Genomic DNA, 24,598 nt, shown 5'->3' with positions numbered 1-24,598 from the left:
TTCCAGTCTTATCTTTTTAGTTTTCAGGAGTCGTTAGCACAGGTGGAAAAGCTGTATCATAAAGCCCACACTGTATCCTCATCCTCACAGAACAAATGGATGTCTGACTCTACCATTCTTGTTTTGTTTTGCAGCACCAGGGATTGAATCCAGGGCCTGCTCATGCTGGGCAAGTGCTCTGCCACTGAGCTACCTCCCCAGCTACCCTTTCATATGGTAAGGCCACTGAATTGAAAGGAAGGGTAAAAAGAAAGAACTATAAGGGCAGGGGATTTAGCTCAGTGGTTCCTGCCGGCTGCCTTGCAAATGCAAGGTTCCAAGTTCGATCCCCGGTACAAAACAAAAAAGAACTATAGGTGATCCCTGAGAAAGCCAGAAAAAGCATGGAAGTGGTTTTAGGAAGAATGCTGGGATGGTCGTAGCTCATTGGTAGAGCGCTTGCCTAGCATGTGTGAGGCACTGTATTAGATTCCCAGCACCAAAAAAAAACTATGAAGACTCATAAAGAGGGATCTATTTCAAGTGTGGAATTCTGAATCAGTGTGAGCCCTTGATCTAATTACAACTTAAGCTGCTTGCATATAGTGCACATGTAGTTACTGCATCACTGTTGGTCACACGCGATGGGTGTGGACTCTCCTCTGTACGTTGGATGAATCACTTGTCAACCAGGCCAATGCTATCCATGACAGAGCAACTAGCACATGTGTGGTTGTGCAGCAGTTGAAATGTGGCTGCTGAGTGGAGCTGAATCTTTCAGTTCATTCTGGGAACTCCAGGCTGGCCTCACGTGGCCAGCAGACTACCTTGCCCCTGAAAGCAAGCACAGACCTAGAGCAGCTGACCCCTCTAGGGAGGGTCAGAGATCCTCTTCCATTTCTGGCAGCACATCCTGCACTTCAATGCTAACCCACTGGCACAAGTTTGGAAAGCACCATCTGGGGGGAGGATCTTCCCTGAATATACCGAGGCTCCTAAAATTGCAAGTCTGTAATTGTGTGCATGTGTGCATACAGTCTTCCCTTTTTCTTCTCTGGAGACAGTGTCTATCCTCTTCGCTAAGATTTTCCAAAGTGTTCACGTCCACCATCAAGATGTTCCATGCTCTTGGAAGGCAGCCCCACAAAGTGGGAAAGCAGATTTCACCAAAGAAAAGCCTTGTTCTTTGCTATGCAAGCAAAAGCTTCTCAACCTACGAAGGCCAGAACCTGGCCAGACAGCTTTTTAATTCTTCCACTGGACTTTTACTTCTGTCTGAAACAAAAAAATGATTCATTGTCCAGTGTTTTTGTTCCCAAAAAGCATATATACAGGAGCATCAGCTGGTAACTAAAACCATTTGAATATACTTTTGCACTCCCCCTTCCCCTTCTAGTCAGTGCAAAATGGCCACAAAATGTATTCTAGGGCAAGACCCAGTTTGTACTAACCTCTATTGGGTAAAACAACTGGTGAAGTTCCAACTACTGATGTATCACTGTGGCTACTACTAGTATTTTGTGATTCAGCAATCAACCAGAAACTTTTCTTTTTGGTACTGGGGATCAAACTCAGGACCTTGCGCTTGCGAGGCAGGTGGCGGAACCACTGAGCTAAATCCCTGGCTCAACCAGGAACTTTTAATTTTTTAAAGATTAGGGTCTTACTATATTACCTGGGTTGGCCTTGAACTGGGTTCATGTGATCTTCCTGAGTCTGCCTCCTGAGACTACAGGTGTGTGCAATCATGCCAGGCTACAATTTTATTTTATTTTTATTTATTTATTTATTTTTGGTACCAGGGATCGAACTCAGGTCCTTCTGCTTTCGAGGCAGGCGGTGGAACCACTGAGCTAAATCCCCAGCCCAAGGCTACAAATTTAAAAAAGCCAGTGTAATGGTTATCCGGCTATTATTTAAAACATGTAAACCATGAAGATTCCAGGACCAACCAGGTTTTGTTAGTGTAATGGCTGTCTAGTTATTATCTACAACAGAAAACCATGAATATAAGCATTTCATAGCATGGTCTTGATAATCTGCCTTATTTTTCTGTTATTAAAAATGCTGGTTTTACATCATACTAAAATAATTCTTTAAGGCAAAATTTTTAAAAATACTTCTATACTGAGGATGAGGTTATCTTCCAGTTTTATAAATGTGTCTGAGAGAAACATGTTAACAATGAAAATGTCCTAGCAGGGTGCAATCTCAGCATATGGGAGGCAGAGGCAGGAGAATCACTGTATGCTCACTTCAGCAGCACATATATATAAGACCCTGTCAGAAAAAGCCAAAACCAAACCAAAACAAACCACAATGAAAAATGTGATTTCTATCCTAAGGTGATGAGTTATATTCTACTCTAAGTCCCTAGAGTTAGACAGTATGTTCTCAAAGTAGCTGGAAGACTTCACCTTGAATCATTGTTTTTCCATTGGTGTTTTTTTTGGTACTAGGGATTGAACTCAGGACCTTGTGCCTGTGAGGTAGGCACAGCATCACTGAGCCACTGAGTCCCGGCCCTCAGTGCTGTTTAAGGAGATATGAAGAAAAAAAGAAAAAAGAGAAGAGATATGAAGCCAGGCACAGTTGTGCATGTCAGTAATTCCTGCCACATGGAAGGCTGAGGTAGGAGGGTCACAAATTTGAGGCCAACCCGGACAACTTAATGAGAACCTGTATCAAGATTTTAAAAAGGGGATGGGGGGAATGGGGTGTAGATCAGTGCTCCCTGGTTTCAATTCCCAGTACTGGGCAGGGGCAGGGGCATGGGAAGAGACATGCATAGACTGGCAACTGGCTAATGCAGCCAGGAAAATGAATTCATCACAAGGTACCATATCTCCCAGTTGAAAAAAACTTAAGTTCAGCCTCACTTTTTATAAAATGTAAATTTATAAATGCAGAACCGCAGAATACACTTGCAATAGAAAGACTTAAGTCCTGGATAATAATTTTCATTAATCAATCTGATGAAGAGAAGAACTGGCTATGACTGGATAGTACAGACCAGGCCACTATACATGTAATAAGTTTGGTTTTTAGGCCAGCTAAGAATAATCTGTCATGATATTTTCAGTCCTTTCTTCACCGCAGCTGTGTGGTAGGGTCCTCAGAGGAAAAGGGTAGAGGAATCATGTTCTCACTCTTACGTCTGCTGTCAGATGCAGGACAAATGTCATTCACCTCCACAGAGTGCTGCTCATTCCTTTCATTACCAGTCCGCAAGTACACTGGAGGGGGCTGAGCTGTGGGAAGAGAGCTGAGCCCAGCTGGAGGCAGCCGGCCATGCTGTCTGATGTTCTTCTCTGCCATTCTCAGCCCGTACACAAGATCACCACACACTTGTGCCAGCGTCATTTCTGAGGATCCTTCATGCACTTGGCCTCTTCCCTTTGGTCATGGACAAGACTCATTTACACTTAAGTTTCAGAATTTATTTATTTACATTATCAATAGAAAGCAGGGTTTAAAAATATTTATTACATTTGGTTTTAGAAATGATAGAGAATAAAAATCAGTAGTTAGCTCACGCAACTTTAGAAGGCAGATTTATGCTTTCACACCAGAGACTTTGTATGTGATACTGATGGACACCTAAGCAGTGGGTGACAGAGGGTTCATGCTGCTGACACAGGAACCCTGGTATATTTTAAAGTCTTCTTCTCTGCCACTATTTATTTCAGGGCAAATACCAGTTCCGTGGAAACAGTTCTAAACATAAAAGGCACCTAGAGTAAATTAGACCTTAAGCAATAAAAATAGCTACATGTTTATTTATTTATTTACTTTTTTGGTACCAGGGATCAAACTCCGGTCCTTCCGATAGCTACATGTTTACATGAAGAAAAGAGGCCCTATCAGTGTAGCTCTCCTGCAAGGCATTGATGATAAAAATGCAAAAGCAACTGCAAACTAAACAGCATATAAATGGTTACCTGAATCTGGTACATGAATTGCATAATGACTATCATCCTTTTTTTAGTACTAGAGATCGAACTCAGGACCTTGTACTTGCCAGGCAGGCACTGTGCCGCTGAGCTACAGCCTCAGCCCACTATCACTTTTTCCGGATGATGATACTGCAGACTGAACTCTAGGGCCTTCACACTGAACTACATCTCAGCTCTTTTTAAAGTTTTGTCTCCTGATCTTTTTTTTTTTTTTTTTGGTACTGGGGATTGAACTCGGGACCTTGCACTTGCCAGGCAGGCGGAGGAACCACTGAGCTAAATCTCCAGCTCTTTTTAGTTTTTATTTTCAGACAGTCTCACTAAGTCACCAAGCTACCCAAGCTGGGCTTGAATTTGTGACCCTCATGCCTCAGCCTCCCAGAGTGCTGGGATTACAGGCATGCATCACCACACCCAGGTAACAATCACTTCTGTATTTATAAACCTGTGTAGATATTTTATTATCATTTGAATCAGCATGAGTACTATATTTGTAACTGGGGACTCTCAAATTATTTATCCATAATCAGGATTTGTTTTGTTGTATTTGCTCTTACAATGCTTGCTGTGTACTCCATTCATGATGTATTAAGAATTCCTGTTGTTAAGGGCCAGAGATTTAGCTCAGCGGTTTTGCCACCTGCTGAGCAAGCGCAAGGACCCGAGTTCTATCCCCATACCAAAAAAAAAAAAAGTTTAGATCTTTAAAAATAAAAGCTGGAGGAATGCGAATTTCCAAAAAACAAGAAACTGGCATCTTGGAGAAACAAGCTAAGAAAATAGGATTAGAGAAAACAAGTGCCATTGTAAATGTTGCAAAAATACAGACACTGGATGCCCTGAACGACACACAGGACAAGCTCAACCATAAATTTCCAGCAACAGTGCACATGGCACATCAAAAACCCACACCTGCTCTGGAGAAGGTCGCTCCACTGAAAAGGATCTAGATTATTCAGCAGCCACGAAAATGTTAAGCCGGGACATAAAACACAGCCAACTAATCGACTGCTTCAGTCATCTGGCAGCTTAGCAAAAAGGACCCAAACTTTCCAGAGCCCTAGAGTACTTGACTGGTAATTAAAACAGCTTTTGTATCTTCCCTGTTGACTTTAGATAATAAAGAACCTAAAATTGTAAATCCAAAAAAAAAAAAGAATTCCTGTTGTTAGGGGGCAGGGATTTAGCTCAATGGCACCAGGGCCTACCTTGCAAGCATGAGGTCCTGAGTTTGATCCCCAGTACTGGTGGGAGGTGGGGTGGAGACAAATTCTTGTTGTCCTTCAGATATGCAGCACAACCTAAAACTGCTATTTGATACTTTCATACTAAAGTCCATTTTTATTATAAAGCCCATAAAACTATATCTGACTATGATTTAAGCACCTAAAGTACATTCTGACCAATTTATATTTTCTGAGCTAAAATTAGGATCCTCAAAATTTGTGTATATGTACAAACATTGCAAATTATTTCCTTAAGCTAATAAAAACTTAAAAAAAAATACAAATAATCCTTTACTATAAAGATTCAAAATCCAAATATGAGTGCTCTGCCTTAGGAGGAAGCAAAAACTTGTCTGCATGTAGATAAAGCAAGCACTCCTCAGCGGAGCCAGGTTGTGTTCAGCTGTGTCTGGTTCTTGATGCTGGTATCCATTTTTAGCACTTCTCGGATGGCCATGGTAGCATAAGTAGAAGGAGGAAGTGAAAAATCCATTTTCAGAGCCCTGTATTTGCCTTCTGCCAGGCAGGAAAGAAGACAACAGTCAGAAAATGAAGGCAGCCACATAGAGTGGAGAGAGTCACAGACTCTCTAGACAATCCCAGAGCTGTGTCCTCTCCTTAGGCTTCCATTCCCTGGGCCTCAGAGATGGGGACTGTGGGAGTCAGAGATCTGTGAGTGTCTGGACCAGCCGGAAGGATACAGCAACTCTACCCAGGAGCCTCCACGCAGGGGCAGACAACAGAAGACCACAGTGGAGAAAGGCACATCAATTCAAAAAAAGTAAACCTGTCCCCTCCAACAGACACAAAAGAGCAACAACAAAAAGGAATAAGGCCACACGTTCTCTTTCACAGTGGTCTGCTTCTGTTCCTACTTTTAACTGGCCTCCACTCACTCTGCAGAGCATGTTTCTTTCTTCTTTTTTGTTTTGTTTTTTTTTAGAGACAGGGTCTCGCTATGCAGTTCAGGCTGGCCTTAAACTTACTATGTAGCCCAGGCTAGCCTAGAACTCACAGTGATCCTTCTGCCTTAGCCTCCCAAGTGCTGGGATTACAGGCGTGTGCTATCACACCTAGCCTGAGCATGTCTTTTCCTACTTTTAATAAATGTAAAACCATACCACTTTTTAAAACAAACAGACAAACAAACAGAGGAATGACAAGAAATTGACAGCAAGAAAGCAGTTTTTAGACTCTCTTCCTTGTGGTCTCTGTATGAGGACAGGGAGGAAATATGCAATCACCCAGTATCACACCATTTCTAATGTTCATCTTCAGTGGGAGAGACTGTTTTAGTGACTCACCTCCAACCATGATCATGAAGCCAATGTGACAAAACATGAAATAGAAATCACAGAGTGGGTGGGTGGTGGTGATGACTCTAAGAGCAGTTTGCCCAAAGCATTACATTTTTTTTTTGGTACTGGGATGGAACTCGGGTCCTTGAGCTTGCGCAGCAGGCGGCGAAACCACTGAGCTAAATCCCCGGCCCGGCATTAGATTTTTATATGAGAAAACATTTCAAAGTTGACACAGAGCTGAAGAGTGAGTGAACTTACCAGAAGCAAATACTGGTGGTGGTTTCCCTTCTAGGTTGTCCACATCAGTGTTGAAAAGTGGAATTTTAGGGTCATCATATACAACCACTTCCCTTCAAAACATACAAAGAAAGTATGAATGTGAACATTCATAAATGGCATTTTCTCTTCACCACTTGTTTCCCAAGGAAACATATAGGTCTATTGTAAATAATTATAGGTGGGACGCTTAACAACAGAGCAGGGCTACATTTTACATATAACTCTTCCTAGGGCCTTTATACTACTAAATAGTAAGATGACAGATGACACTGGCCTATGGAAATGATAGAAAATGTTTCCCTAGGATGGAAATTCTTTTTACATGAAGCTAAGTAGTAAACCTCACTTGGAACAAATGTGATCAAATTAATCATTTCCATTTTCTCTAGAGTGGTCATGACCCCACAAAAACCCTTTTACTAGTGAGGAACTGTTCTTGAGTGAGGAAGGTAAAGCTCAACTTCGGCAACTTCATGCCCACTGTCAGAGAAGAAAGGGAGAAGGTGAGAAGGAAAGAGGGAAAGAAAATTTCCTGGTTCTAGGCAACCAGTTTAGGATTTCATTTTAAAATTATCAATTAAAGCTTTAATAATACTAGTATGAAAGTATTTTAAAATGCATTAATATGAGTATCCTTTTGTAGAAACATGATATTAGAACAACCAGATCAGTATTTAGAATTCATAGCAAATTCTGAGTAATTTGCTTAGGAATAGCTCTATTAGCAAATTTTAGTTTTTTAGAAATAGGAGGAAAAGTTCATTCTCTACATATTTCTTCAATAATTTATCGATGTTCAACCAATGAATGGATAAAGAAGATGTGGGCTTTTTATACAATGGAGTACTACTCTGCCATAAAGAAGGATGAGCTTCAGACATTTATAGTTCAATGGATGGACCTTGAGACCATATTCTTAAGCGACTATGTTTAAATACCACATTGCTTCTCTGGTGTGAGAAACTCTAAGTGGAAATAAGGACTAAGATGTATAATAGATATTGGGAAATGGGAAGAAAATGTTCAAATGGGAAGGGGAACAAGGGAGTGGGGAGGAAGAAAGGAAGGAAGAGACAAGAAAAAAAGTGAAAATAGAAGGAAAAAATGGAAACGAAGCTTTTGTACACAGGGAGGGTAGGGGGGTGGAGGGGAAGGGGCAATGGGAAAAGAGAGGCGGGAGGTATCATGTACAGGTGCAAATTCCCCATGATGAGTGTTATCATGTATGCCTAAATGTACCAATAAATGTTATTAAAAAAATTTAGTGATGTTAACAAATGTAAATGAAGTCACTTTCCCTGTATGATTGCATTCAACACAGCTTCATGTATTACTTGATGAGTTGAGAAATACCAACTGACAGAGCAGTGATAACAGTAATGAGAACAGTAGTACTTATGAAATACTTAGATGCTAGGTTCTCAGCACCGAGAAATACATACGTAAAGCAAAAACTGAAAGCCTCATAGAGTAATTCAGTTCTATTTCATCCTAGACTATACTCACCAGCTGACATTCTGAGGACGAATAATGATCTTTCGGTAGGCCCCTGATAAAGAATAATCTCGAATTTTGTGTCTCATATTGTCAATATCAAGGTTGTCCATGGTCAGCATTTCTCTGTAGGCTTCACTAACTAATATGAAATAGAAAACGTTAGTTGGGATGCAACCCAACAACAAATTCTAGTCTACCTTGAACTAGACTAGAAATAATGTAGTATGAATATAGTTAGACTGTCCTAACAACGGTAGTCATTCTAATTTATGACTCAAAGTCTATTCTCTGGAATCAAACTTAGTGACTTAGTAACCATGACTAGGAGGTGGCTGCAGCTTTGGCTTGTCCAATCTGTAGGTTATCTGTAACCAGCCCCCTACCGCAGCATAACTTTCAAATCAACTACAAAAGACCACTTCAGGAGTCAGGAGTGGTGGTGCATGAGTCACCTCAGCACTCGGGGGGCTGAGGCCCAAGGACCAGGAGTTCGAGACCAACCTTTGCTACATATCAAGCTCAAGGCCAGCTTGGCCTACGCAGCAAGGCCTTGTCACAAACAAACAAAGCAAGCCTTTTCATCCAAAGTTGCTAAACTATGTGCTCAGAGTCAGAAAAGACCATACACAAAGGTTTCAGTGCTCTTTGGAAGATGTAGTTATAAATAAATGTACAAAAATAAGAGACCTTGGAAAGCCATCTGGCTCACCCTCACATCTGATGCAGAAGCTGTATTTAATACCGAGAGTTTCTAGCCTTCACCTCCACGTCGTTATTTACAGAGAACTACTTTTTTGTGAGGCACAAAATTACTAGAAAAGTTCTTCCTATTCCAAGCTGAAATCTGCTTCTTATAGCCTCTGATGATTGCTCTGGAACACAGTGGTTAAACTTTCCTCTATAAATACTCTCAAATATTGGACCTTTAAGCCATGTATCATTAGACCGAACAATGGTCCTCTCAACTGTCTCTCCTTTGATACACACACACACACACACACACACGCGCGTGCACGTTTTGTTTTCTGAGACAGGGTCTCACTATGTAATCCAGGTTGGCCCCGAACTCCTGACCCTTTTGCCTCAGCCTCTTTAGTGCTGGGATTACAGATGTGCACCTGTAATTTCTGCACTGACATTTTTGTGTTTTCCACCAAACACTTCATCTGCCCTAGGGTAGCAGGCTTATAAGTGCAATAATAACTCTGGATGCTTTTAAATAATTTTTCATATAAACACTATTGAACTAGGGCTTTTCCATTTGTACATTTGATCATGGAGCTTAAGCATGAGAATTTATGTTTAACCCTATTAAATGCTTTCTACAGTTTTCTGAGATGGGGTCTTGCTACACTGCCCAGGCTGGCCTTCAGCTTGCAGTCTTCCCCTTAGCCTCTCAACTGCCTGGTGCAGTTCTTAAGTAATTTTTCATGTTATGTAATATTAACTACATTGTACTATTTACAAATGTGATCAGCAGGTTTATCTAAGCTATTCATTAAAAAGCCAACAGGGAGCCCTAAATGAGTGCAGCTGGGTACTAGTGTGTGCCTGCTAGGTGTCCACTTGTTGCAGTATCACCTATACAGCGTATGAATCCCTATCTTGGCCACAAGGTTTCACGAATAGTGTTTTCAAAACTGCTAAACTTGCTCCAGTTGGTATTAGCAACGTTCCTGATTCTGAGAAGTATAAGAAAGAAAAGAATGTTTTCCTTTTTTTGGGGGGGAGACAAGGTCTTGCTATGTAGTCCAGGCTGGCTTTGAACTCACTGTGTAGCCCAGGCTGCCCTCCAACTTACTGCGATTCTCCTGCTTCAGCCTCCAAAGTGCTGGGATTACAGGCGTGCGCCACCATGCCCTGCTTTCTTTTTCTTTCTTAGGATGGTTGATTTGGGGTGTCAACTTAACTAGATTAAAGGATATTACGATAGCATGCACCATTATTTGTTCTCAATGTTTCGGTAGGCCCTGAGCCTGTCCCTCTTATACTATAAGGGAAACACGAGTGATTTTTCCCCCCTCCCTCCCTCCTTTCTTCCTTTCTTCTGTCCTTTCCCTCCCTCCTTCCTGTGGTACAAATTGAACCTTTTTACTGAGCTACATCCAGCCCCCTTTCTTTTGGTACTGGGAATCTAACTTAGGATGTTGAACTTCCCAGCCAGGCACAGCACCACTGAGCTACAGCCCCAGCCCTCCCAGCACCGCCCCCTCTTTTTTTGGTACTGAGGATCAAACTTGGGTCCTTGTGCTTGTGCAGCAGGCGGCGAAACCACTGAGCTAAATCCCCGGCCCAACCCTTTTTAAAAAAATAGACTGGGTCTTGGTAAGTTGCCTAGATTGGGCTTGAACTCACAGTCCTGCCTCAGCCTCCCAGAGTGCTGGGAGTGCTGTCCCTGGCTTGATTTTGTTTTTGATTAGACTGACTGAGCTGCCCCACACTTGTATGGGGAGGATGTTTATGGAGGAGACTGGCATATGAGTCAGAGGACTATGTGTGCACACACCTTGGATGGAACAAAAAGGAAGGGTGGATTGTTTCCCTCTCTCTCAGGGCTGGGACAGCCTCTTCTCCCCTGAAGGTCACAACTCCAGGCTCTTCTGCCAGTGGACTCCAGGGCTTGGGCCAGCCAGCCCCCAACCACATCACATTCTTGGCCCTGCAGACTCAAGAGAGCCACACCACCGCCTTCCCTGCTCTCTGGCCTATGGACCTGGACTGCACCACAGCTACTGCATTCCCTTATTCTCCACCTTGCAGATGATCTGCCAAGGCATTCCCAGTTTTGCACTGGTCTCTGCAGCACTGGGGAAGCTGGCCTTAGTGTCTCAAGTGCCTTCCCACAGCTCCGGATTCTGCTCTCCTGGGTCCTGGATCCCACCTCACATTCCCACCTCCTCACACCCACCCTTTCCCTCAGGGAAGTTAGCCTGTGTTCCAGGAGCACAGCAATTTGGTTGAACTAATCAACATATAAATGGGAGATTTCCACTCGCCCTTCTAGAGTATTTACATTATCTAAGAAGGGTGTTTCTTATAATCATTTTTGTAATTCATAAAAGTTCCAGGAATATATTTTGATAAGTAAAATATTTCTGGCCACTGGGCATGGTGGCTCAAGCCTATAATCCCAGCACTTGGGAGGCTTAGGTAAGAGGACTGCTGCAAATTCAAGGCCAGCCTGGACAACATAGTGAGTTCAAGGCCAGCCTGAACTAATAGCAAGAACTTTTCTCAAAAAACCAAAAACAAAAGAAACAAAAAAAATTCTGGCCTCTTGAGAGAAAGGATGGATATTTTTTTTTTTTAGGTACCGAGGATCGAACTTGGGTCCTTGCGCTTGCACAGCAGGAGGCGAAACCACTGAGCTAAATCCCCGGCCCCAAGAAAGGATATTTTAACAGGAAAACACAACCAGTCTCAGACTCTCAGACAGTCCCACTGAACTGGTGCCACAGTGAAAGCTGTTCTTTTTTTAATCTCTGAAGAATCAGTTTTTTTGGGTTTTTTTTGGTACCGGGGATCAAACTCGGGTCCTTGCACTTTCGAAGCAGGTGGCGGAACCACTGAGCTAAATCCCCGGACCCTGAAGAATCAAAGTTTTAACCCTCTACCCCCCTGCACAAGGGGCACCCATGAGGGCAACCGAAATAATTCGCAGCAGCTTCTGGGGAACGGGAAATAGAGAATTCTAATTTCCCACTTAGGGTGGTGGGATGGTGGTGGTGGGGACTGAACCCAGGGTCTTCACAATGACCTACATTTCAAGTATGTTTTTTTCCTTAAATTCTGAGACAGTCTCTTGTAAATCACTGAATTACCCAGGCTGGGCTTGAAGTTGGGATCCTTCTGCCCAGCCTCACCGATACTGGAACTACAGGCACATATGCTACCAGGCCCAACTTAACTTTCCACCTTTTTTTTTTTTTTTGTACTGGGGATTGAACTCAGGACCTTGCACTTGAGAGGCAGGTGGCGGAACCACTGTGCTCAATCTCTGGCATCTTTTCACTTTTTAAAGCTTCTGTGTATTTGCTGACTTTTTAAATACGAGCACATACTATTTTTCTGGTGCTCTACCCCTGAGCTACATTATGAACCTTTTATAGTTTATTTTTGGCACTGGGGATCGAACTCAGGACCTTGTGCTTGCAAGGCAGCGAGGTGCCACTGAGCTAAATCCCCAGGCCCCTTTTATAATTAAAAAAAAAAAAAAGTTTAAGGAAACCTATGTTGAAATACAATTGTCCATCCACAGGGACTTTCTCAGTGACTCTTTTCAGACTCATTCCTGTCTTCAATATAAATGAGTGATTTTTTGTGTTTTGTTTTGCAGTGCTGGAGACTGAACCCAAGGCCTTCTGTACACCAGGCAAGTGCTCTAACACTGAGCCACATCCCCATCTTAAATCAGTGCATTTTAGAAATTCAAATAATGCAAGCAGCAACCATGAGAATACAACTATTACTAGAACTACTATCCCCTCTTGGCCTCTTGGGCCCAGGCTGGTCTCCCACTCATGAGCCCAAGCAGTCCTCCCTCTTAGCATCCAGCACAGCGGGGACTACAGGCTAGGGCCTAGCTCTCCTTTTTTAATCTAAATTCTCCATTTGAATGTACTCCTCTGGGAAACTTTCATATACAACCTCGGTTTACATACATATGTTTGAAATTTAAATAACTCTTTAAGTGTGATGGAAATAAGGTTTTAAAATCAAGAGTAGTGATTTTTTTCTTTTCTTTACAGGTTGCTATCAGGGCTTAACTTCATTAGACCTGTTTTCACTATTCTGACCAACCCCCCAAGCCCTGGGTGGAGGGACTTACTCTTATGCTTTGGGTAGATCACATCAAAACCAGGCAAGGGCATCACCACATCATGAATGGAGTAATTAGTAATATCTTCTTCCTCAATATAGGTGGCTGTGGCTGCAAATCCATAAGCAAACAGTAACTTAAGGAAAAAGCCACTATTTTTATGAGTTCAAGCTTGGAAGGAAATTAAATTGGGATACCTATCTGTCTTTTCTATTCTAAGAAATAAAATCAAAATTTAATAGAATTCTTAACGAGGATTAAAAAAACTCAGTTGCACCCTCATTTTCTGGGAACATTCACTTTAAAAAATCAGCACCTTGGGGCTGGGGATTTAGCTCAATGGAACCAAGGCTGCCTGCCTCACAAGCGCAAGGTCCTGAGTTCAATCCCTGGCACCCCCCCCCCCCATCAGCACCTTAAGCCAGGTGTGGTGGTGCACACACCTGTGAGCCCAGCACTCACTGAGGCAGAAAGATTGGTCCGAGTTTGAGGCCAGCCTGGGCTACAAAGTGAGTTCAAGGCCAGTTTGAACTACATAGTGAGACTCTGTCTCAAAAAAAAAAAAACAACAGCACCTTCATCCTTCTTAGGTGACAATGTGAAAGGCTTTATGGAAAGCCATCATAAATGTATGCATTTTGCTAAATGAGTAAACAATTTAAAAAACAACCTATATTTAGGGGATGAAACGTACCTGGGACATTAAAGTATACTGGTGTGATCAATACTGCACGAGGAAAAACCATCACATCAGGAAAACAAAATTTTAGAAAAAATGCAGACAAACAGGACATGTATGAGCTAAGGGATGGTAGCCAGGCATGTCACTGACCTAGGAACATGGATCTTGGAATCAGACAAGTGGGCTCTGAATTTCAGGTTTTTTTCCTAACAGCTGTGGTACACTGAGCAAGTGACTAAACTGCATGAAAAATGGAGAGAATATCTGCCAGCAGCACTGCAGGATACAGGCAAAGGGGTTAGTGTAAGACCTGGAACACAGCAGGCCATAGTGGATGGGATGTTACTGCTGTCTTAGGAATGTCTTGGGCGCAGCACACACAGAATGCCCATTCTGTAACAGCCGCACATACCGTTAGCTCTAGTCTGGGATTAGCCTAAAGAAACTTTAAAACTGGCTGACAACAAGCCAGAAATACACATATTTGTAGGCCCAGGTTAAAGCTGGAAAGGGATTATAGCCATCATGCATCCAAATTCTATTCTACAAGGTAACTGAGAAAATGAGTCAGATGCTTCCTCAAACCAGATAAAGATTTTTAAAATTACAAATATAAACTAGTCATTCTAAGCTTAAGTGGCCCTTCCCTCTCAAGCTTACTAAACATCTCTCTTAATTTAGTAGGTAGGCAGGATTTTAAAGCCACTGGTGTCAGAGACCTAAATCCTATTTGATTGAACAATGATATGAGCTGTTTTACCTCCTTTGAGAACAAGGTCCCCTGGGACAGGTTTCAGCCCATAGTCTTCTATCCTCTTGCTTACCATATTATTCCACACATAGCTTTGATAGCTATGGATATACATTAAGCGATTATTTCTTGGTATCTGAGGAGAAGGGAAAAAAAGGCAAGAAAAAATATTCTGAATATAAAACACTGTAGACTCTACAACATCTTGCTTGTTTAGTGGTGATCCTTGTATTAGAAATTCATTTTTTAATAGCCTGTAGAAACATTCACTGATACAGAGCACTAAATATTAGAGACAGAAACTAGAAGGATTAATATGGTAGCAGTTTATAAAGTCTGTATAAGGAGAACACCTAAAATGCCTTAATGACGACTAATTACTTGCAGGGAGAATCCTGCTTTATTTGTACATCTGGGAAAAAGCAACTAAGACAGGTTTAAAGGATAAACTTTAACATGTCCTAGACTATTATATAAAATAGTGGCAGAGGCTACATTTGCCAAAATAGCACCAATCTTGGGCCACCATGATAAACCCAGACTAATAGGCAACTATTCAGACTATTGCGGTCCAAATCTCTCTCTCTTTCTCTGTTTTTGGTACTGGGGATTGAACTTGGGACCCTTGCGCTTGCGAAGCAGGCGCCGGAACCACTGAGCTAAATTCCCAGCCCCCAACTCTCTTGTTAAGGCAGTTTACAGTTCAAAGGACGATGACCAAGAAATGATTATACAACAGATTCTGAATTTCTAACATACTCAATTTAATTTTCCCCTGGAGACTGTCTTGCACATTAAAATGTCTCCAAAGGCCAGGGATTTAGCTCAGTGGTTTCACCGCCTGCTGCGCAAGCGCAAGGACCCGAGTTTGATCTCCGGTACCAAAAAACAAACAAAAAAACAAAACAAAACAAAAAACAACAAATAAACCCCCAAACCTCTCCTGCCCTCAATGTTAAAAAGTAGTGCTGATGTTGTCCACATCTACCCACTCATCTCCATTTGGGTCTGAACAAGGATCACTAGGGTAGAACACCTTTGGAGATCACCAAAGGATACTTATTTACCTTCTGTTCTTTCAAAATTCAGTAAAATCTTCCAAGATAACGTTTAAAAAGCATTAAACCACCTTGGACCATTGCCTGACTTCACAAATTGCACTCACTATGCCAAATGCAGAGACTATATTCTTCATTCCATATTTTGAAAGTCCTCGAAGCAGCTGCCCCTCCACACACCTTTTGACAGGCAGTTTTTTGAGGGCAGCAGTTGGGTCTTTGGTCTTCGCCCATTCTTCCCTGCATTTAACCAAGTACCCTTTTTCAGCTGGGGAGGAAAAAAGCTATGATTAAACAATTTATCCAACAGATGCTCTTTCACAATAGCGTATTTCAGAGGGAACACATTATAAAGGTTGTCTACAGTGTTCTGCTCACTTGAGAACAGCTGCAAGAAAGTGAAAAGATGTGGACTGGGCCAAGTTTAAAGAAGTGTGTGTCTGACTGTGCCAACATGCTCCTGCTCCCAGGCTGACAGTGAGAGCTATTTACTCTTCACTGTCTGCATAGCTAATTCAACAGAAGATAAAAGCCTGGTAGTCTTTACTTCCTTCTCTTTTGCCATTGTACAGTCAGATGTAATGGGTTATTTTCTTTAAAGTTACACAATTCATCTTTTTTTTTTTAGCTTGCAGATGAATACTTACCCAAAGTCAGTATAATTATTTCAGCAATTTATAAAGTGGGAGTTAAATCTCTTTTATACAATATGGCTTTAGAGGTACTTTCTGGAAAATTATTAGTAAAAATTATTTTTAAAATTTTTTTTGTGGTACTGGGGATTGAGTCCTGTCTTGCTAATGCTAGACAAATGTTCTACTGTTGAGTTAAATCTCCAGCCTTCTTTGAGACAGGGTCTTGCTAAATTGCCTAGGCAGATCCTGAAGTTGCAATCTTCCTGCTGCAGCCTCTGGAGCAGCTGGGATTAGAGCCGTGCATCACTATGCCTGGTCATTTAGGAACTTTTAAACTCTAAATCTCAAGTTTTTTTCTGAGACAGGGTCTCACTGTATAGTCCAGGCTGGGCTTGAACTAGCTACATATCCCAGGCTGACTTCGAATTTGTAATCTTTCTGCTTCAGTATTTCTTTCTCTCCTTTTTGTTTTTTTGGGTGCCGGGGATCAAACTCGGGTCCTTGTGCTTGCAAGGCAGGCTGCTGAACCACTGAGCTAAATTCTGGGCCCCATCTGCTTCAGTATTTCTGAGAGCTGGGATTATAGGTAATACACCATTATGCTCAACTTCTCAAGGTGTTTTTGCCAGGATTTTATATTCCATTACACTATGCTTTAATAAAATAGCACCATGTAAAGGGTTCAAATACATTCATAGATTTAATAGTGAAGGAAGAAAGGAAAATGAATTTATTTCTCAGATGTTTACTCATTATAACCAGGACATAAATTTAAAAATCTCAAGTATATATACAAAATTTGTGAGAAATATAAAAAAATATACTATACTTTTAATTAAAAGGGCTGGGGAGTTAGCTCAGTGGTTCTGCCACCTGCCTAGCAAACACAAGGTCCTAAGTTCAATCCCTGGTACCCCCCCCAAAAGAATTTTAATGTAAAAATAAAATTCTAAAACTAACCATCCCAATTTGCACATATGAAGTGCAATGGAAAAAAATACAGATTTTTAAAATAAAAAATTTACACCTGAGTGTGGTGGCACATGCCTGTAATTACAATGTTTGAGACGCTAAGGCAGGAGGATTGCCCCAAATTTGAGGCCAGGTTGGGCTACATAGTGAGTTCAAGGCCAGCCTGAACTACATAACAAGACTGTGTCTCAAAAAAAAAATTACAGTAACAAGACATGTTGCCATTAATCCTGCTCAAAATCCTTTCCCTCACTTCAAACATACTTAGCGCATCATTCTTGCCACTTCTTGAAGCAATTCTGGAAGTCTTCTTTTATGAGTATTATTAGTTGGGCTGTAGTGGCACCCTCGATGTTCTGAATTGGTTAAAAATGTTTACCTTCCATGGTCATTTTGACTTTGGGGAAGAGTCAGGAGTCATATCCTAATATTTCTATTTTTTTTTTTTTTTTGGTACCGGGGATCGAACTCTGGTCCTTGTGCTTGCGCAGCAGGCGGCGAAACCACTGAGCTAAATCCCCGGCCCAATATCCTAATATTTCTATGAGCTCACCTTTCCATTGGATGACACGAAGGAAGAGCACACACTGAATTTTTTTTATCATATCTCGTAAGACATTCACAAGTGAAGACTTGTAGAACTGCTTTAGAGAGCAGCAAGAATAAAGAGATAAGTGTGTTTGAACCTAGAAGGAAGTATTTTGAAGGGGATTGATTCATAACAGTGTCTTTTACTGTAATACATTTTAAAAATTAAAACATTTACTGTATATTCAACTTAACACTTTTTTTTTTTGAGACAGGGTCTCACTATGTAGTTCAGGCTGGCCATGAACTCACTATGTAGGCCAGGGTGGCCTTGAACTCATGGAGATCCTCCTGCCTCAGTGTCCTGAGTGCTGGGATTTCAGGTGTGTGCCACCATGCCTGAAACTCACACATTTTTATTGGAAGAAATTCCATGACTACTTAGCCATACACTGTTTCTTTTCTCTCTCTTTCTTTCTGAGACAGGATCTCCTTGTACTCACTGTATAGCCCATGCTGGCCTCGAACTCGTGATGATATTCCTGCCTCAGCCTCATACACTGTTTTTTTCCCTTTTCTTTCTTTTTTTTTTTTTTTGATGCTGGAGATTGAACCCAACCTCAATATTTTTTCTTTTTTCTTTTTTTGGTGCTGGGGATCAAACTCGAGTCCTTGCGCTTAATATTTTTTTTAACATAAGCTTTATTCTTACCTCCAGAACGGGGTTTTAGTATTAAATCCATGACTTCTGTCCAGGAATTCTGAAGAATAGCTCTAAGATTAAACAATATTTATTTTACTAATTTTGTATTAAGATGAATCTTATGTGCCAAAATCTTTGTCAAGTCAACAAAACGTAGTAGCTTTATATTAAACTTAAATGTAAGCAGAAAAATTAGGATATTGATTTCAAATACCAACTTTAGAAAAATTGAGAATAAAATTAAAGATATGCTTACTCATACAACTGATACCATTTTAGTTTTGTAATGCTATAACAATATAAACACTACCTAGTTATATTTGAACTTTATTATACATGGAATAGCTACATAAAGTCTTCATTATTTTGGTGGTGCTGAGGATTGACCCTAGAGCCTCATGCATGTTGGGCACACGCTCTACCAATGAGCCATCTCCCTAGCTCAAAGTTAAATCTTCCTAAGTGCCAAAACTTGTTTGAAATTGCTCAAAAAATTTTCTGTATGTTAAACACTCCCTACCTAGGCAAATAGAATAAATACAATTAATTCTTCTTTATTATTCTTGCCAAAATGGAAGTATCTTTATTTTGGGGTATTATAAAAAAGTTCTACCTTCTTGTTTGTTTGTTTTTTTGGTACTGGGGATTGAACTCGTGTCCTTGTGCTTGCGCGGCAGGCAGCGAAACCACTGAGCTAAACTCCCGGCCCTCTACCTTCTTGTTAAAAATTAAATAGTATATAAGAAAGCTTTTCTGTTATCCAACCTCTAAGAAATAAAACAATGTAGGGCTGGGGATTTAGCTCAGTGGTTCCACTGCCTGCCTCGCAAGCTCAAGAACTCAAGTTCGATACTGGCTACCAAAGGGGGAAAAAAAAAAAAGAAGTCTGAAAACAATGTCAATACAGTGTATTTTTCTCCTCTGGCATGCCTTTTATGTATATAGGCAACTTTTCCTTATACTATACTATCTTTTACCATGCAAAATTTATATTTTGAGAATTAAGTCTGAAAATTTTTCCTTTAAAAATTTTAGTCTTGGAAGTCATGCTTCCTTATCAAGAGAATATAGAAATACCCATCTATTATTTTTCCATTTAATTATAATTTTCAATTTTCATGTTTAAGCTAATACACGGGATATTTCTGAACATGAATTTACCTGAGATGCTATTAGATATCTAGTGATGAGACAGATATAAAGAAATAACGTCAATCCAGTAGTGTGATTATAGTAATAACTTCCTATTGTTGGCCACCCTTCATCCTGGAACTAGCCATGTTACACAAGTCTTTAAGTCTCCTCCTCAGGTGACACAGTATTTAGCTGGCTAGACGCCTAGCACCACCTCTAAGGTGTGCAGCACTAACTCAGCACCAGGTCTAGATCTGCCTAGCATTCTGTGTAAAACATAACACATGTCCTGTGCTATGGAAAATGATACATGGCCTGCAGGTCACATCTGGTCAGCCATTTTTTTTGGGGGGGGTGGTTTCTTGAGATAGGGTCTCACTGTGTAACTCAGGCTGGCCTTGAACTATGTAATCCAGGCTGGGCTTAAACTGGCAGTGATCCTCCTGCCTCAGCCTCCTGAGTGCTGGGATTAAAGGATTACACCACGCCCATCTTGGTCATTTGATTTATAAACAAATTTATTGGAAAACAGCTGTCCTGATTCAGCTGTGCGCTGTCCATGGCTGTTTTCATACTGCAACATCAGAACTGATGAGCTGCAAAAAGTACTCTAAGGCCACAAGGCCAAAACATTTAGACCTGTACAGAAAAACTGCCAAGCGGGCCGGGGATTTAGCTCAGTGGTTCTGCCGCCTGCTGGCCTGCTGCGCAAGCGCAAGGACCCGAGTTAGATCCCCGGTACCAAAAATCAAAACAAAACAAAAACCCTGCCAAGCACTTGGGAAGCTGACCCACAAGCATCACAAGTCTGAGGTCAACCATGAATCAAGTTCAAGGCTGGCCTGAACCATACAGTGAGACCCTGTCTCAAAGAAACAAAAATGAAACAAAAACTCTGCTACTATCTGGTATATTTTCTTCTCACCTGCCAGACTTCTCACTGGTATATACTGTGAAGGCTCGGCATCTAGTGTCATAAGAAATATGTATATGTGGCTCACAGTCGTCCATCCTATGACACACTACATAGCAAGAGGCTTTGTACTTTTCTTATTTTATCTTCCCTTCTCCCGCCTTCTTACTACAGTAAAAATATACATAAAATTCATTATTTTACCAACTTTTAAATGTTCAGTTCCATAGATTTTGTCCATGTGTTGCTGTGTAAGCATCAGCACCATCATCTTCAGAACTTTTTATCTTCCTAACTGAAACTTGGCACCCTCAGACGAGAACTCCCTACTCACTGCTCCTCGAAAGCTCTGGCAGCAGCCCTTCTTCCTTCTACAACCAGCTTCTCTTGGAACCTCATATGAGGGGAGCTGCACACTATTTGCCCTTTTGTGACTGGCTGATTTCAGTTAGTTTTCAAGGTGTATCCATACGTAGCATCTGTAATAATTCCTTTTTGTTTTTAAACAGGGTCTGGCTAAGTAGTTCTGGCTGGCCTTGAACTCACGGTGATCCTGCTGCCTCTATCTCCAGAGTGCTGGGATTACAGGCGTGTGCCACCATATTCAGCTAAAAATTCCTTCCTTTAAAGGCTGAATTATATTCTACTACTGTATATACTATATTGTTTACTCATCTGTTGGTGGGCATATGGGTTCTACCTTTTGCTTACTGTGAATGATATTATTCACATAATAACAGCATGAACATAAGCACACAAATATCTGAGTTTGTTCCTGCTTTCTGTTCTTTGGGGTGTTTACCCAGTAGTGGAATTCTGGGTCACATTACCATAACATTAATTGCTTTGTTTAGTTTTCTGGGGAGCTACTATGCTATCTTCCGTAATGGCTGCGGCATTTTACATCCCCACAGGCTGTGCACAAGGGCTCCAACAGCATCACGTCCTCACCTCTTCACTGACACGTACTTGACAATACCACACCTCCCTAAGGCCTAGTGGTGGTGCACATCTTTTCATGTGTTACTTGGCCATTCGCGAATCTTTGGAGAAATGTCTACTCAAGTCCTTTGCCCAGTTCCACATTTTTTTTTTTGCTGTTGCTGAATTTGTAGTTCTTTTCATATTCTAGATATGAGTCTCTTATCAAACATATGATTCACAAAAAAACAGAAACAAAAACTAAATTGCCCAGGCTGGCCTTGAACTTTCAATCCTCCTGCCTCAGCCTCCTGAGTAACTGGGATTACAGGAGTGTTTGCAAACATCTTAATATACTCTGGGTTACCTTCTCATTCTGCTGACAATGTCCTTTGGCACACAAATGTTTATAACTTTGACAAGTCCAACTTAGCTATGTTTTCTTCTGTTTTTATGCCTGTGTATTTGGTGTCACAGCCAGGAAACTACAAGCAAAGCTAAAATCATGAAGTTCTTCCCTATGCTTTCTTCTAAGAGTGTTAATATTTGTAGCTTTATGTTTAGCTCTTTGATCCATTTTGAGGTAATTTTTATATATGGTTTAAGGGTCAACTTCAGTTTTTTATATGTAGGATTCAGTTTTCCCAGTACTATTTGAAAAGCTTCTTTCATCCTTGTTGAAAAATCATTTAACCAGGTACATGAGGATTTATTCTGCCTTTTCTTAAAATATTTTTGAGATATACTTTACATACCATATATTCTCCCATTTAAGTATACAATTCAATGGCTTTTGGTATGTTCACAGAGCTGTCCTAAAATTGCCATGCAATTTTATCGGTTTGTTTTATTTCAAGACAGGGTCTCACTATGTAGTTTAGGCTGGGCCTGAACTCACTATGTAGCCCCGGCCTGGCCTCGAACTCACGGCGATGCTCCTGCCTCAGCCTCCTGAGTGATGGGATTACAGGCATACACCACCATGCATGGCGAAACTGTCACACAAAACTCACACAATTTTACAAATGTTTTGGTTTGAGACATCTCATGTAGCCCAGGCGAGTCTAAAACTTGTGACCCTCCTGCCTCAGTCTCCTGAATGCAGGGATTACAAGTGTGTGCCATCACACCTGGCTCTAGAATTTTTGAACTTGCCATCCTCCTGCTTCAGTTTCCCAATTAGCTGGGATTACAGGTATGTGCCACTATACCAGGAGAATACCCTATCCCATTATCAGCTACACACTATTGGCCCTGCCATGGCCCTGTTTCTAAAGACTTGCCTAATTTGGACATTTCATCCCCATGAATCATATACTGTGTAGGCTTTTCTGATTGGCTTCCTTCACTTAATGCTTTTACACACAAAGGGAATGTCATTCCTTCCTGTGTATACCACATTCTGTTTATCCATTCATTAGGTGACAGGCTTGGGCTGTTTCTATTTTTTAGATGCTGAGTGTGAGTTTCTGTGTCAATGTAACATTTTTGGTACTTTCAGTACATAGCTAGGAATGCAATTTCTAGGTCAAGTGGTAACTCCATACCTATCCTTTTAAGGACTACTAGGTTGTTTGCTAAAACAGCTGCACTATCTCACATTCCTCCGCTACAAGTTCCAGATTCTCCTGATCTTCGCCAACACCTGTTTTGTAACTTTAGCCACCCCAGTGGGCACAGGGCAGCCTCTCACTGTGGTGGACTTGCACTTCTGCAATCATCTGTAATGCTGAGCATCTCTTTGTGCGTTTTCTGGCCATTTATCTATATTCTGTGCCCAGGTTTAGAATAGGTTGTATTTTTGTTGTTGAGTGTGAGAGATCTTTATTTTCCACTCAAGTTATTTTTCCTTTTATTTTGCCGTAATGGGGACTGAACCCAGGGTCTGAGCTACATCCTCCAGCCCATCATCTTTTTCTTTTAAAGAGGGTCAAAGTCCCTAAGTTGCCCAGTCTAGACTTGAACTTGTGATCCTCTTGCCTCAGCCTTCCAGACTGCTGGGATTACAGGTGGACACCACTATGCCCAAGTCTTCTTTAAACTATAAACTGAGACTTTTGTTCTTTCCCTCAGGAGGTCCTATAGTGACTAAGTCGACTTCCTCGAAGATAGGAAATATTATGTTCTGGGAATGTATGTTTTGCATTTTGAACTGACTCTACTGACCTTTGGGCAAGTTATATAACTTATGTTCCTGGAAAAAAAAAATGTAGAACCATTTTAATTAGCTACTTACATCATTAGCTTTTTTTTTTTGGTGGTACTTGGGATGGAACTCAGGGCCTGACAAATGCCAGGCAAAGGCTCTGCCACTAAGCTATACCCCTAGGCCTTTTTAAATTTTACTTTGAGACAGGGTCTCAATATATTGCTCAGGCCTGCTCTGAACTTGTGATTCTCCTGCCTCAGCCTCCAAAATAGCTGGGATTACAGATATGCATCACAATGCCTACCCTATATCAATTATCTTTGGAGTGCAAAAATTATAGGACATTACTGCTATTCTTCTGCCAAATTACTTATAAATGTGCAGGTTGATATAACCCTCCCTTAAATGTTCTGTCCCATGAAACAATTAGCTTCTTTACTATTTTTATTCATGTGTTCTTATCATTAGAATGGATGAAAATGTGTTTGTCTTTTTTTTTTTTTTAAATGGAACTTTAATTGTTTTTTTGGTACGGGGGATCAAACTTGGGTCCTTGCGCTTGCAAGGCAGGCGGCAGAACCACTGAGCTAAATCCCCGGCCGGTATTTTTCTACTCTTATTAGTTACTATAGGTATTTTCTTCTCAACTTTTTTCCTTTGGCTAATACACTTTATGTATTTATTTATTTAGAATTTAAGAGACAGGGTCTATGTTGCTCAGTGTGGCACAAAACTCCTTGGCTCAAGCGATCCTCTTGCCTTGGCTTCTAGAGCAGGTAGGACTATTAGGTGTACACTGCTTTGACTTTACATTACTTTCCATTTATTTGAACACTTACTATACACTAGGCATAGAAACAGGCACTGCATAAGCCCCAATCTCACTTCTCTTTCACCACCTTGTGAGGTATTATTTCAATTTAAGTAATATATCTTTATTAATTTGAGTAATTTAAGGCTGAGAACTCAAGACTGGTTTCCTGCCTGGACTTTTATCCTTCACAGCACTATTTTCAAGAGGTAGAGAAAACACATGACAGAATTTACCATTTTGTGTTTCTAGGATCATAAAAGTAAATTCAAGTTCAGAGTTAG

At 41.0% G+C, this 24,598-nt stretch overlaps 1 protein-coding gene across 4 annotated transcripts in view; it reads right to left on the bottom strand.

The window, feature by feature from the left end:
- Nucleotides 1–3,404: 3,404 nt before the first annotated feature.
- The window catches only part of Pus7 (pseudouridine synthase 7), a 55,817-nt gene continuing 34,623 nt past the window's right edge, over nt 3,405–24,598 (bottom strand). For all 4 annotated transcript variants that reach the window (XM_021253940.2, XM_021253938.2, XM_004839694.3 and 1 more), the window contains 7 exons: nt 18,396–18,457; nt 15,656–15,816; nt 14,500–14,626; nt 13,067–13,168; nt 8,248–8,377; nt 6,721–6,812; nt 3,405–5,677 (listed from right to left, as the gene is read on the bottom strand). In XM_021253940.2, the coding sequence (XP_021109599.1) occupies nt 5,541–5,677; nt 6,721–6,812; nt 8,248–8,377; nt 13,067–13,168; nt 14,500–14,626; nt 15,656–15,816; nt 18,396–18,457 (811 nt within the window). In that variant the 3' untranslated portion in view covers nt 3,405–5,540. The remainder of the gene's footprint in view (nt 5,678–6,720; nt 6,813–8,247; nt 8,378–13,066; nt 13,169–14,499; nt 14,627–15,655; nt 15,817–18,395; nt 18,458–24,598) is intronic.

Source organism: Heterocephalus glaber, unplaced genomic scaffold, assembly GCF_053883595.1.
Source record: "Heterocephalus glaber isolate CG9 unplaced genomic scaffold, H.glaber_assembly_v1.0 deba00000676, whole genome shotgun sequence".
Taxonomy (NCBI): Eukaryota; Metazoa; Chordata; class Mammalia; order Rodentia; family Bathyergidae; genus Heterocephalus; species Heterocephalus glaber.
Note: the sequence above shows the minus strand (reverse complement) of the source record. Positions and strands in the feature narration are given on the sequence as shown.